This window comes from Lobosporangium transversale, assembly GCF_002105155.1.
Source record: "Lobosporangium transversale strain NRRL 3116 chromosome Unknown BCR41scaffold_34, whole genome shotgun sequence".
NCBI lineage: Eukaryota > Fungi > Mortierellomycota > Mortierellomycetes > Mortierellales > Mortierellaceae > Lobosporangium > Lobosporangium transversale.
Genome location: NW_019029012.1, coordinates 226802 through 241191, shown reverse-complemented (window position 1 = coordinate 241191; position 14390 = coordinate 226802). Strand labels below are relative to the sequence as shown.

Sequence of the window (14390 nt, the reverse complement as noted above, 5' to 3'; positions counted from 1 at the left end):
GATCTGATCCTTTTACATTCCTTTGTTTTACAATGTACATCCATTAACGAACAAATTGCTCTCTGTTGATGCATCGTTTCCCCAAAGCTTTATTTTATTCACAATGCCAGGCGAAGGGTTTTTTTGATTGAAATATTTGGGATGTTAAAGAGTTCTTGTAAAAGTCTGTTAAACCACGTCGGCTTTGTATGATAATCAGCGAATTGTGGAACTACTGTTTTGGATTTTTAGGGCTATCTATGAAATATTGCTTCATGACCGGTTGTACAAGGACAAAGAGAGAAAGCTTGCAAGGCGACAGATGAGTCTGAATAGTTACTTGGACGAGCTTGATAGCGATCTTGGATCGCGGATAATAATGGACCCCCTTATTGATGACTCGCTTAAAACATTGTAGCATGGTAGTAATAATTAACGTGATTAGAGTCACAACTACACGTTCTGTGTGGTATCGCACAGCTACGGATATGCGCATTCACTGCGTTGGTCCATTGGCATGCTGATCACCAACGGGTCAAACATGTGTATGCTGTTGCGGTCAACCTGTCAGTGGACGCGTGCGTAGAACAGCTTTAATATGGGAACAAGCAAATAAAAAACCCTAGAATACCCAGAACCATCTCTGACCTCGTCCTCTTATTCTCCTGACCATTGACTTTTTTTTCTCACTCTTCGATCTCACTTTGTGCGTGTTGATCCTTGTGAGGCATCTCCTTCACCTGTTAAAGTTACCAATGCTTTGAAGTCGGTGGCAACATGCTCTTTCAGGACATGCGGGAATGGAATGTATTAAAAATAGTTGAGCGCTAAAATTGCAGTGGCTTCACGTACATGTACCTTTTCTTGTCAATGTCCCTCAACAATGGTCGGTTCCTCGAGTGCTCGCGAGTTGATAATCAATTAGAGATATGCTTAATAGTGGAGAGCATGCTCCTGTGAGGTGCAAGGGTAGCCTTGCAGGACCCTTCTTCATTAAGACCCATTTTTACTCAGTCGGCTCGCTTCTTGTTCCGGTGTAAGAAGCTTTGATTAAACAATCTGAAATTGAGACGTAGGACTTAATACAACTCAATCATTCTGCTCAATTGAATAACATGATTCAGTGTCATATTTGGAAATGGAATATTGAAATTTTACACGGGATTTAAACGGTCTGAAGATCAAACAAGTTTGCGGCAAGGCCGTCGATTGGAGACAAGAAAAAATATGATCGAGCATTTACTCGGTCCAAGCTCAAAATAACGGTACGGAACTTTTCTCTCTCTCTTTCTCTCCCACGGACTCTTTCTTAAAGTCATTGTCTTCATTGTCTTTTTTTTACTCCTTTCATTCTTTCTTTTACTTCATCAACTTTATTCATTTCATCCCATTCACTCTTCTTATTCATCCTACATTTACAATGACATCCATCTTTGAGGTCTCCCCAAGATGCCAGGAGTTACAGAAGAAGCTTATCGACTTTGTCGAAGTATGTCCATCATCAACTGATATGGAACAAATACACTTCTCTACTTCAACTACCTCACCGTCATCCTTCTACTCAATCAAGAACAGCCTCTGATAGATAAAGCCTTTTTTTTTTATCCATTCTGTTTTTTATTAGAATGACTGTTTGCCAGCGGAGGAAGTCTATGAGAGCCAGGTCGGAACTGGTGATCAGCGTTGGAAGGTAAATTTTATGTTCAATGTCTTTTTAGCCATCAGTCAAAAGCCTCTTTGGCAAAAATTCTTATTCGTCCAGCTCACACAATGTTCCCGAAATGATATAGACTGTTCCCCCAATCATGGAAGAACTTAAAGCAAAGGCCAAATCTCTCGGTCTTTGGAACCTTTTCCTTCCTAAGAGCTACCCTGAGGGTCCTGGTCTCACCAACTTGGAATATGCCACCCTTTGTGAAATCACAGGTCGTTGTCCCCGTGTTGCTCCTGAAGCGCTCAACTGCTCTGCACCTGATACCGGAAATATGGAGGTCTTTGCAAAGTACGGCACTCCCGCTCAAAAGCAACAGTATCTAGTGCCTCTCATGAATGGTGAAATCCGATCTGCTTTCGCCATGACCGAGATTGCCGTTTCGTCCTCTGATGCTACCAACATTGAGACTCGCATTGAGCGTGTGGGCGATCACTATATTATCAATGGACACAAATGGTGGATCTCAGGTGCAGGTGATCCTCGCTGCAAAGTCTTCCTGGTCATGGGCAAGTCCGATCCTAACAATGAGCACAAGTATAGACAGCAGTCAATTGTCATCGTTCCTGCAGATGCTCCAGGGATTGAGGTAGTCAGACCTATGACCGTGTATGGGTACGATGATGCTCCGGAGGGACATTGTGAGGTCAAATTCACAAACGTCAAAGTTCCTGTCTCCAACATCATTGCAGGAGAGGGACGTGGCTTTGAAGTTATTCAAGGACGTCTTGGACCTGGCCGCATTCATCACTGGTGAGGATTATACCCATCTTTATAGTTACTTCATCAGGTATCAGTTATTATGGGTTTTTTAAAACACTGAGATTATTAATAACTAAATCTTTTTTTTATCCAATCTTACAGCATGCGTGCGATCGGTGTAGCAGAGCGTACTTTGGACATCATGATCTCCCGTGTTACGAACCCTTCACGTCGCACATTCGGAAAGGTCTTGGCCCGCCACGGTACTGTTGCTGCTGATGTGGCCAAGATGCGTATTGAAATCAATGCCGCTCGTCTTATGGTTCTTGCTGCTGCAGACAAGATCGACAAGCTGAACGCCAAAGGTGCAATGCGTGATATTGCTATGGCCAAAATCATGGTACCGCAAATGTTGCAGCGCACCGTTGATTTAGCTATCCAGGCCCATGGTGCTGCCGGTCTCAGTCAAGACTTCCCATTAGCGCGTTTCTATGCGCTCGCTCGTACGCTTCGTATTGCTGATGGTCCAGACGAGGTTCATATGATGCAGTTGGCGCGGTTCGAGTTGATGCGTGGTGACGAAATTCGCGAGAAGGATGAAAAAATCAGAGCACGTCGTGCTCAGATCCTTAGCAATGGTTCCAAGTTGTAAAAAAAGAAAAAGAAAAAGATAATCTTTACTGTATAAAAACTATTTATTTATTTGATTCCTATTCCACTGCCAAAATATATCATGATTGTGAGATATCATACATGGATTCTTATTTGCTTGAATTGAACAGTGAAGTTCCTCTCATCTCGAATCCTTCAACATATAGGACATGAAGTTATATTTATAATTGCGAGAAAGCATCGAATACGATAATTGCTGTCCATCGATGGTACATCTTGCGCCTCAGTAATGAGAAGGCTATTAGGCGTAGACAGTGGTGAAGTGATAGCAACCCGTAAATAATGATAAACCGACTTTGCACCTCAGCTGGCACGCAAGTTACTTTTATTGGGAAATCGACTACCGGGGAAGGACTGTATTTTTCACGTGGCTGTTCCATAAATGTTGTTTTTCTTTTTTTTTTTTTTTTTTTTTCCGAGTGCGAAGTGTAACATTCTCACGCTTCTTTTTTCATTTTCACATTTCCATTCTCATTCAACCGACGCGGCGCAGTAACATGACCATGGAATCTCTCAGCAATGACTTTAAAGACAAGGCTGAATTGAACAAGCCTGAGCTGCATGGCCAGCAGCAACAGTCAGAGCAACCAGGCTCTGAGGCCAGCCCTGCCTCTTCAGGGAAGAAGAACAAGAAGAAGAAAAAGACCGCTACGGCCACTGGTAGGTCCATGCGCACCTGGTTTTTTTATTTTTAATTATTATTTTTTATTTATTTATTTAAACAAGGGGAATGAAAAGAGAAATCCAATTAATTGAAGCTGACAAAGAAAATAATCTTCCGTCCGATTCTAAATTATTGTGAATATTTGTCGTCATTGCATTTGTAGACAGTAATGAGATTAAGGAAGAAAAGGCCAATGGCGATAAAGCAGAGGATGATGACGACGAAGATGATGACGATGAAGAAGAAGGCGCTAACACAACAGAGGCTACCGGTATGTCTATCAGCAATTATAACCTAACATTGATTTAAAAAAAAGATGGAAAACATATCTTAATTATTATTATTATTTATTTATTTTTTTTTTTTTTGGCGTATTTTTTTATCGACCATTGCATTGCTTGATAGCAACAAAAAAGAAGAAGAAAAAGAACAACAAAAAGAAGAAGAAGACCACACAAACGGAGCCCCCGACAATCCCAGTCTCCAAAATCTTCTCCAACAAGATTTATCCAGAGGGAGAAATCTGTGATTACAAAGAAGACAATCTTTGGAGGACGACCAATGAGGAGAAACGTTATCTGGAGCGCCAGAACTTTGATCAGTACAATGATGTCCGCAGAGCCTCTGAGGTCCATCGTCAGGTCCGTCAGTATGCGCGTCGTAACATCAAACCTGGCATGTCCATGATCGAGATCTGTGAGATGATTGAGAACGGTACCCGCAATCTGGTAGAGGCCAATGGAATGGAAGCTGGAATCGGATTCCCTACAGGATGCTCATTGAATCATTGTGCAGCCCATTACACACCCAACACTGGCGATAAGACTGTGATTCAGTATGGTGATGTTTGCAAGATCGATTTTGGTGTTCATGTCAATGGTAAAGTTATTATTATTATTATTGTTATTATTATTATTTTATTATTGTTGTTCGAAGAACTTCAAAGATCAATCAATGCCAAGCTCTTTTATTTTGTTTTTAATGCCTCTTTCTCCCCAATTTTAGGAAGAATCATTGATTCTGCTTTTACCTTGACATTCGATCCTGTTTATGATAACCTGCTTGCTGCTGTCAAGGATGCTACAAATACAGGAATTCGTGAGGCTGGTATCGATGTGAGACTCTGCGATATTGGAGCTGCTATTCAAGAAGTCATGGAGTCGTATGAAGTTGAAATTGAAGGCAAAACATATCAAGGTTGGTTTTTCTTTACGGATCGAAGTTTTGTTTAATAGTAGTGAATGTAAATCATTGTTATCTCTCTCATGCTGATATAGTGGAAAATGACTTTTTTTGTTGTTGTTGTTGTTACTGCTGCTGTTCACGTGATTAGTCAAGCCCATTCGTAATCTTAACGGACACTCAATTGATCCATACAAGATCCATGCAGGAAAATCAGTTCCTATTGTCAAAGGTGGAGATCAAACCAAGATGGAGGAAGGTGAATACTTTGCTATTGAGACTTTCGGAAGTACAGGACGTGGATATGTTCATGAGGACATGGAATGCTCGCACTATGCTCGTGTTTACGACGTTCAACACGTTCCACTCCGGTAAGATTTTTTTTTTTTTTTTTTTTTTTTTTTAATTATCGTCTCTTGTCAACATTTAAAATATTACAATACAAGAACAGTGTCAATGACTTTTTTTTTATTTAATTAACTTTAATTTATTTATTTTTAAAGTTTGCCAAGGGCTAAGACGCTATTGAACACGATCAACAAGGAGTTTGGAACGCTCCCATTCTGTAGAAGATACTTGGATCGCATCGGCGAACAAAAATATGTGCTTGCCTTGCGTAACCTGGTCGAAGTCGGAATTGTAGATGCATATCCACCCCTGGTAGACACCAAGGGCTCATATACTGCTCAATATGAGCATACGATTGTGCTCAAACCCACACAGAAAGAAGTACTTAGTCGTGGTGAAGATTATTAAGCACATCTCTTGCTAAAGTTGTCACTAAAAGAAATACAATAAAATAAAATGAAATACTAATATACATATATATAAATATAAAAAGAAGAAAACCTTACTTGTGGTAACAGCTTCTCTTTAGACGCAAATCTTTTGTTTTATGTCCTTGGCAAGTTATTTACTGGAGATCCTTGACAAGGTAATATAGTTGGCCATAGTTAACGTGAGAATATTTCATTCCGAATATGAACTACTTTATAGATAGTACTTTAGGATGAGAAACGCAATTAAATAGATCAAGCAAGGCGATAATAATAATAAAAAGGTCTTTCTTCAATGGTAAAGGAAGATTCTGAATATTAGATTGATATTGTTTCTATGGCTTTTTGTGCTTGTTTACTTTACCATTAATTTAACGAATATGGCACCCTAAACAGCTGCGCTCTTTCCATTCTTCTTTTATTTGTATATTTACTAATTTAATCTTATATTTAAGTATTTATATGAGAGAAACGGGATACCGCATGTCTTTTACACATGGCGGCCGACATTTCGAGCAAATTGGCCAGGGTAATTGCCCGGAGGAGCATAGTGACAAACAATGTATTTCACATTGCCAGGGAAATCAGGAATGGTCGAATGGGGAGGACATACCACTATGGCACATGCGACATGTGTTGTGGATCTCCAGACAACTTGGGTGAATTGACCTATTTGAGGAAAATGGGAGCAAACGAGTGGAGTGGAGTGAGTTTTAGTTTATGCCAAATATATAAATACATGCATTCATCATGTTGAGCTTTTGAGTAGAAAACAAATGTGCATCCTATAGAGGAGAGTCAAGCGTAGGCACACAAACTCTCTCTCAATTTCTCCCTCTCTGTGCCTTTCTTTCTCTCTTACCATAACTCGGACTGAACACAGGATTATTGTAGTTATACTTCGCAGCTTGACCCATCCATGCTCCCATGGCATCGTTAATGCCGCCAGCAGGGGCTCCAGTAGCATAAAGGTTCTCTCCATACTTTATGAACGATGGTAAAAAAAAAAAAAAAAAAAAAAAAAAGAGAGAGAAAAGTAGAAAAGGAGCCTTAGATTCATTCCAAATCTTAAAAAAGGAAAAAAAGAAAAAAAAGAGCACTTACACGAAATTGAGCATTACTGTGTCCAAACTTGCAAGTTTGCGCATGATGCAAGGCCCCGGGATATAAGGCATCGCTCCACATCAATGGCCTGGCGCCGTATTGTGCGCGGGCAGAGTTATGGGCCGCAAGGACTTGGCCCTGCCAGGGGTCTGCAGAAACAGTAGGCGCAAATGTAGACAAGAGAGCTGAGGAAGCCAAGAGAAGCGATATGATCTTATTCATTTTTTTATTTTTTTATTTTTTAAAAAAGTTAATGAGGTTTGATAAAGTGTGTGGATGTATTGTGGTGAGGGAGAGAGGGTTCCCTGCCTTGGCTTTTATACATTTCCTGGCCGCTGGTGGAAGGATTTTTGAATGAAAGAGGGATTATGTACGCAAGCATGATATTGAAGCAAATTTATGTATCTCCTAAGTATGGAAGATATGCATATGCAGGGACCATTTTTCTAATTTTGGTTGGTACTAATTCCAGGGAACGGGTCGAGCCAATGGTTTATTGAGGCAATGTGAGTGTGTCTGTGTGTAATAGCCCTGAAGGAGTGCCACCTTTCTCCAGGGATGATGAGGAAGTTCAAGGCGGGTTACTGTGAGGATTGAAGCGATGTTCAGGAGCTTTCTTGTTTTTTCACTTTGCCTGCCAAACGTGCATAAATGGCAAAAAGATTGACGTCAGTCAACTTTCGCATTTTGGCATATGCAAGGGGATTCTAGAGTCCTCCTCTTCTACCAAAGACTCACTACACTTCATTCTAGGCTCCGTATCTTCACTTTTCTCTCTTTTTTTTATTTTCTATTTCTTATGATGATGAGTTTAAGGGGTATATCAAATTCATCATGATCACGTGCTCTAATGCTCTTTTGTTCATCGCTGTTTTTTCTTCGTGCATGTCGCGTTTTTTTTTTTTTTTTTTTTTTTTTTTTCGTGATCATCAAGGTTGGTCGTGTTCATTTCTGGTTCATTGTGTTCATTTGGTTTATTAGTTTTGAATCTACAAATATAATGTCATTAATGTCATTCAGAAGAGATGAAATCAATGAGAATGAAGAAGGAATTTTTTTTAGGATATGACTGGGTTCTACTTCTATAACTTCCTAAAAACATTAGATACGGTTTGAGCAGCTGCTGCAGTCTTGAAGTATGAGGGACATGCAACTCTGACATGCTCCCAGGCTTCATCCAATGCCTCAACAACATGTTGTGGCAAGGGACCTTTCTCTAAATCCCGCAAATTGTCCTTCAGGTGCTGCATTGAAGATGCACCAATAATAATACCATCCTGTGGACCCAGATCGGAGTGATGCGACATCCAACGTAAAGCAGTCTCAATCAAGGTCAGATTGTTATCCTTGGCTGCCTTTTCCACTTTCTTGACAGCCTCAAAGAACAAGTTATTCCAGTAACGTTCACGATAGCTTTTTTTTTTTTTAAAAAAAAAAAAAAAAAAAAAAAAAATTAGAAAAAATACATAGCCATTTTGCTTTATTCCTAATCATGACACAATGCCTTACATTTTTCCGACTTCGGTCTACATGTATAAGTAAAACCGACATGGTTAATCGCCATTTTAATCATTGAGCATCGAGTCACAATTAGTTTTTTTTCGTTAAAAAAAAAAAAAAAAAAAAAAAAAAAAAGTATACCTTCGTAGCAAAGCGTCCACCATCCTGAGCATCATTGCTATCAAAATTATATCTACCCGAAAGAAGGCCTCCAGCCTAAGAGAAAAAAAAGAGATGTATCAGATGTCATGAAGCGTAAAAGGAGGATATGCTTAGACAATGATTCATTCTTACGATTGGGTTATAAGCGTAGAACGCGATGTTGAGAGCCTTGAGACAAGGGAAGAGTTCTCTGACAACATCTCTTGTGATCGCATTGTACTGAGGAAAAAAAAAAAAAAAAAAGACACATAAGTGTGAGAACATCCGAAAGTATCTTGAATATCGAAGAAAATACCTGGGAATCATACCATTCCTTGATAAACGACTGGGAGAACATATCCATGTTGCTTACAAAGCTGATGGATCAATGCCACTTGCCACGCTGCAAAGTTGGACAATCCAAACTAATGAGAGCCGTTACAATTAAATTGTAAAAGAGAAAAATAAGTTATAATTTATGGCTGGTCTTTGGCCCATTGCCATCCATCACGAGCAAAAAAAACGATTATCTATTACCCGTTCAAAAAGCCCTTCGCGGTAGAGCTCATCCACAGCTTTGACAGTTTCCTCAAATGAAGTCGTATAGTCAGGCGCGTGCAAATAAAAAATGTCAATTTTCTTGAGCTTCAACGCCGTCAATGACTCTTGGAGCGTCCTCCTCAGATGCTCTAAAGCATGCGCTTTGGGGACTGTGGGCCAAACTTTGGTCGCAATTTTGAAAGGTTCTGTCGGCAACTGACCCAAAGCCTAAAAAAAAAAAAAAAAAAACCATTTATGTGTGGTCTTTTTTCTCTTCTTTCTTATGTTCATGAAAAATGTTACAAAGGGCTATCAGCTCAAAAGTTTCTTACAATCTCAGTGTCACCTCCACAATAAACCCTGGCGGTATCAAGCTCTACATGACCGTGAGCATGGAACTCATCCAAATAGGCTTTGATGTTCTCACTACCGCGCACACGAACGGTCGTAGCAGCCGCATCAGATCCCTCTAATCCGAAGGTCATGGTGCTAAGGAGAAAGGGTGTAGAAAGCTTGAGTGAGGGCCTTGCTTTGCTCCATTTACTATGACATCTCCATTAAAGTGTGTTCAAAGCAAATCGTAGAAACAGGCCAATTGTAATCTTACCCGAGGATAATGCGTGGTGTATCAACTCCAGACATACTTTATGTGTGTAATTGTAGCGAGGGAAATTAAGATGAAGGCGAGAGAGAAATTGGATGTTAAAGAGTCAAAGAGTCAAAGACTGTAAAAAAAAATACCAACTTTTAAATATTTGCGTCACGGCAAAACAAGGATGACAAAATTGCGGCGGCTAGAACGGCTAAACAATTGCAAAACAGTAACCCAGTACCTGTTCCGCAGCAACAATCATTCCCCTGCTTGCATGAACATCAGCGTGCGCAGCACACCTAATTCTTTTCGTATATGTGTGGCCAATTTAATATTGAAAAAAGATATTTACATGGCCCCTTATTCACACTAATAAATTTTTTTATTTGCACAAGGAATTATTATTTCAGTCTTTTCAAGTAAAAATCCGCTTTTAATTAGTGAGCTTCTCTCAATAAAAACGTCAATAGACAGGAAGCATTAGGATCGCATAAATACGTTGATGCGTCTCTAACCGTTGCTGTCACTGGATTATAGCTAGATGTCACGATCAAAAAGGTACATTGACCTACAGCGGTGAGCCTTTTTTTGTTGAATGTCAACAATACAGGAGCTCCTGTGCTTCTCATCAACACAGGATTGTCCTCAGTGAAGGTATCAATGGACGGCACATTGTAAACTGTTGTTCCTTCTTCGAGCACCAGGTACTTACTGCATGCTGCTATATCCAATGTACAAAAGAGGACGCTAGATATAGTAGTCCATTCAGCATTAATCGAGACTGCACCAAAAATTGTGACAAAGTTGGCTTTAAGCATGAATGGCTCTGAGCGACAAATGGAGCTTGTATTCTTTAAAACTTCGTCATTTACTAACCACAATTTTTTTGTTAAACGGACTTTAAAATCAAGCCTAAATTCAGATTTCATTTTGGCGTTCACGCGTCGGTTCTAGACCCTTACTTGACCCGATTGTAGCATCTGACAAGATGACAACAGTGTCAATAAAATGCGACCGTTCAAAGAGGAGGACCAGCTACGACTACATGTTCTGGATTGCCATCAAATGACATGCTCATATACGCCAAGATCTGGTCAGAAAATTAGCGAACCATTTGAACCATTCGTGTCATTCGAATCGATCCAGGATAGGGCTTATTCGAAGCCATTCAAATCCGACCTGTTCGAATCGAATAGGAGCACTGATCCCAGCTGTCAGTAAAGACCCTTTCATAATGCCGATCACCAAGCAACTTCCAACTGGAAGAGACTTCGATGAAGGGGTGATTTATGCCTGCCAACAGATTCATGCATCAGAAGGTGAGCAAGCAAAAAGTCTATTTATTACTGATACAATGGGAATGCATCCAATTTCAGCAACGGTTCTTGTGGTAATGAGCAAAACCTCCTTTGACACCTGAACATCATGAAGAGATTCCCTAGTGGCCAACTTCAATTCACACCAATTTTGAAAAAGCAAAGCAATCCACTAATGTTTCGTGCTCCAACTGCACACCATCAATATTATCTGGAATGACTAATCTATTGTCAATGTCACCGCATTCAGAAATCTTGAAGTCAAGAACTTTTGTTGAGCTCACAGATAGCATGTGTGAGCTGTTGAATCGAGACTGGGAGTTTCGCCCACAATTCAAGTTTGCTTGTGCCCAGCTTTTAGCAGGTTCAATTCTATTGAATTGCAACAACAACGAAGCTGTCATGTTAAATACAGTCGAATCATATGGAAGAACAAAAGATGTGGACGCTCATCGAGAACCGTTTGGTACCATAAAAGGAGTAGCCATCCCAACCACTCTATCACCGCCCACTAAGACACGATACAAGGATGTCTGGCCAACAACACATGCTTCAACTTACTTGCTCTGTCGTGCTTCGGGTCATATCACAAGAAGTTTGACTTGTCGGCCCTATACGGTCTTCACGTTATCAAAGTTTGATCAAAATCACTCTGGAAATGCAATGATCTGGAGTGATCTTTCAGAATATTGCAAAGGAAGTTCTTCAAAAAGGGAACAATGCATCACTTCAGATCAACATGATCAAGGATTTAAGGGAACAATGCAGCTCAGATGGAGCAGTTACCTCGATTATTGAAAGATTTTCTCTAAAGAATCAACTTCCATTCCGATTCTTGGAAATGTTCTTCTCAACAAGAAGCTTGAGTCATTAGCTCATATTAGTGTCCTTCAAACATCAAAACAAAAAATGTGACATTTGCCTAAAACGGCAAATGTCATGACTTTTCGACTATTGCTATTGCATCCAGCTATATCACAGCAATTCTTTTCAACTGGCTGACAAAAAAAAAAAAAAAATCATATTCAGGTTGCGCAATATTAATGAAGTACTTGTAAAAAGAGACAAACAATTTATTATCTTAAATGCAACTCCTATTGTATTCACTATATTGATCAGTGTCTTAGCCTTAGGATTTCCTGTGCTATAACCGAATATGTAATAAAAATACACGACGCTTTAAAGTCCAGATGTTGGTGATTGCTAAATAATACAAGCTTTCTAAATGATATCAAGGAAGAATAAATATATTAGCCACTATATTTATGTATAAAAAAGTGCACTTTCCCAACTGTTATTGAAATAAAATGAATAAAAATAATTCCTCGCTCTGCTCCATAATTGAGAGGCGTCAAGTTCACGACAATGAGCATGGCCAGTTGCAGAGTCACTTCTGGAAGAGGCTGAAAGTCCGTACCCGTATTGATGAGCAACCGACCCATCATCTTTTTGATTGCTGATCACACCCTCTCAAACACGAAAGGAATAGAAAAAAAATAAAAAATAGGCACCTTACTCTGCTCCATACTTGTAGGCATCAAGTACGCGACAATGAGCATGACCAGTTGCAGAGAAACTCCTGGCAGAGGCTGAAGGCCCATACCCGTAGTGATGAACAAACCAGCTCACCAGCCTGGTTGCTGATCACACCCTCTCAAGCACGAAAGGAGTCTAATAATAAAATAGAAATAATAATAATAATATAAAGACGCTCCTCTTCTCCTCTTGCCATTTCCAATATCAGAAGAATTGTAGCACTCCATCAGAGCATGGTATAGAAAACGATGACTAAGTACAAGCCTGTACCTTATTACAGATATCCTTTTAGAGTTTCGGATGCTGGTAAGTGGATCCGTATCTTCTTGATAGTGAGCCAGTACATGAAGAAAGAAAAGCAAGAATGAGAGAGAAAAGGGGGGAGGGGATATATATGGTCCCGGCTTTCGGATAATAAGTCTAAGTCGTCATATTATTCAACTTGGTCAGCTAAAAAGGATTGAGCAAAAAAGTCAAGGTCCAAAGACAGCAATGTTCAGCGCTCCGCTCTTTCCGCTTTCTTTGCGGGGGGCCGTATGAAGCCCCAGGTTGTAATGAGCCTGTTCTTCATTAGATAGTGATACTATCGAGTTTGTAAATCGAATTCTCATCTCCATATTTTCTTCTATGATCATGTGCTGTGAAAAACTACAAGACTTCATAATTATTGACAGGAGAATAGAGGACGAGAACGAACAAAGACTAGCATCTGTGAGACAAAACTTCAGATGGAAAAACAGGTCTGCCAAGTAGACATCCTTGAATAGCGATATCTTCTTTGAAAAACTTTGAGATACTGTACTAGTAGTTACTTTGATACTTGTGATGTATACGCTCAATTCAGGGCCTGGTAGAATGAATATAAACAGTGTATCGTACTGATGTACTAAGCATACCAACATGAGTTTTCTTTTTTTTCTGAAATAGAGAAATGAAAATGTTGACATGATAGTAAAAAACTATATCAGTCTCATGTATATCACTGCAAGGAATATCTTGCCTCAAACGAAGACGCTCACCATACAATGGACCACTTCATTTCGTAGGTCACCTGTAAGAGAAAAATACAGCTTTGGTTGTTTCCGTGTTTCACATGTTTTATTGTCGTTCACACTTCCTGAACATGGATGTCAAGTAGTTTAACGTTGTTATATGGATACTCCACAAACCATAACAGTTGCCATCTCTTCCAATACCACAAGAGTGTTAACATTCTGAACATTTCCTGTTGAACAAGAGGAGGCCCAAGTCAAAATATTCGTGTTATGGGGATGACAACTTGATGATCTTAGAGCCATAAAGGCCCCCATTTCAAAAACAATCAGCGCCGAGAATCTAGAACTATTGAAAAAGAGCATATGCCAACAATCTTCTATTAAAGAACTGCATGAAGATCGTACCCATTATGGCCAATAAAATATCTAAAATAATAAATTTTACTTTTTCTCATGACACCACACTGGGCGGAAAGTCATTTCAGCAGAAGAGGGATTGGTGGTGTTGTAACTCCGTCGTAGGCGAAGGTTTGCCTTTCTTGTATGTCCTCTCATCAAAGACGCCTCTCTTCGGGTATAATAATATTCATCTAAGAGATGCCTCGTTCACAAGATAAAAGAAAACAAGAACAAACATCAGGCACCAAAAGCAGAAGTCTGCAAGAAATGAGGCCTGAATCAAGAATACTTCATTATAGTAGAAACATTAAATCTCTATTTATGATACCATTAATTATACGGTAGCGGCAGGTCTTGTTTACATCCTCATTGTTATAAAGATAATAGTAGTAAAAAGATATGAAAGAATAATTAGTGCAAGTGCTGGATTGCTCCGATGAAGCAACATGTAAATCAGGTATCAATCAAATAATAATAGCACATTCACAGATATAATTATACTCTTGCCTTTTTTTCACGAGTGTTCGAAAGCGAGAGTGTCCAAATGTTCTGGAGACGCGCCTTTGATACAGGGTTGGACA

General features: G+C 39.6%; 6 protein-coding genes across 6 annotated transcripts; 3 read left to right on the top strand and 3 right to left on the bottom strand.

The window, feature by feature from the left end:
* The first annotated feature begins 1254 nt into the window (after positions 1-1254).
* On the top strand, positions 1255-3118 carry BCR41DRAFT_358611 (acyl-CoA dehydrogenase/oxidase). The gene is made up of 4 exons (XM_022025072.1): positions 1255-1468; positions 1604-1669; positions 1770-2443; positions 2555-3118. The coding sequence occupies exons 1-4, from the start codon at positions 1400-1402 to the stop codon at positions 3042-3044; spliced, it is 1299 nt and encodes a 432-aa protein (XP_021878827.1). The 5' UTR covers positions 1255-1399; the 3' UTR covers positions 3045-3118.
* Positions 3119-3493: 375 nt separating this feature from the next.
* Positions 3494-5703, top strand: BCR41DRAFT_325584 (peptidase M24, structural domain-containing protein). The gene is made up of 6 exons (XM_022021590.1): positions 3494-3724; positions 3892-3999; positions 4134-4607; positions 4734-4925; positions 5062-5281; positions 5414-5703. The coding sequence occupies exons 1-6, from the start codon at positions 3562-3564 to the stop codon at positions 5664-5666; spliced, it is 1410 nt and encodes a 469-aa protein (XP_021878826.1). The 5' UTR covers positions 3494-3561; the 3' UTR covers positions 5667-5703.
* A 473-nt stretch (positions 5704-6176) lies between these two features.
* BCR41DRAFT_424162 (CAP domain-containing protein) lies at positions 6177-7059 on the bottom strand (the record flags this gene model as incomplete). Its single annotated transcript, XM_022030381.1, has 3 exons — positions 6791-7059; positions 6549-6669; positions 6177-6355 (listed from the first exon to the last, which is right to left on the bottom strand). The coding sequence occupies exons 1-3, from the start codon at positions 7010-7012 to the stop codon at positions 6177-6179; spliced, it is 522 nt and encodes a 173-aa protein (XP_021878825.1). The 5' UTR covers positions 7013-7059.
* Positions 7060-7733: 674 nt separating this feature from the next.
* On the bottom strand, positions 7734-9696 carry BCR41DRAFT_358605 (Aldo/keto reductase). The gene is made up of 8 exons (XM_022025071.1): positions 9579-9696; positions 9304-9460; positions 8969-9199; positions 8761-8856; positions 8585-8671; positions 8432-8506; positions 8300-8316; positions 7734-8203 (listed from the first exon to the last, which is right to left on the bottom strand). The coding sequence occupies exons 1-8, from the start codon at positions 9611-9613 to the stop codon at positions 7873-7875; spliced, it is 1029 nt and encodes a 342-aa protein (XP_021878824.1). The 5' UTR covers positions 9614-9696; the 3' UTR covers positions 7734-7872.
* Positions 9697-11158: 1462 nt separating this feature from the next.
* Positions 11159-11335, top strand: BCR41DRAFT_293443 (hypothetical protein; the record flags this gene model as incomplete). Its single annotated transcript, XM_022020385.1, has 1 exon — positions 11159-11335. A coding segment is annotated over one exon (177 nt), but the record flags the coding sequence as incomplete, so codon positions are not given.
* Positions 11336-12708: 1373 nt separating this feature from the next.
* BCR41DRAFT_137963 (hypothetical protein) lies at positions 12709-13582 on the bottom strand. Its single transcript, XM_022019523.1, has one exon. The coding sequence runs from the start codon at positions 13360-13362 to the stop codon at positions 12889-12891; it is 474 nt and encodes a 157-aa protein (XP_021878822.1). The 5' UTR covers positions 13363-13582; the 3' UTR covers positions 12709-12888.
* Between the last annotated feature and the right edge of the window lie 808 nt (positions 13583-14390).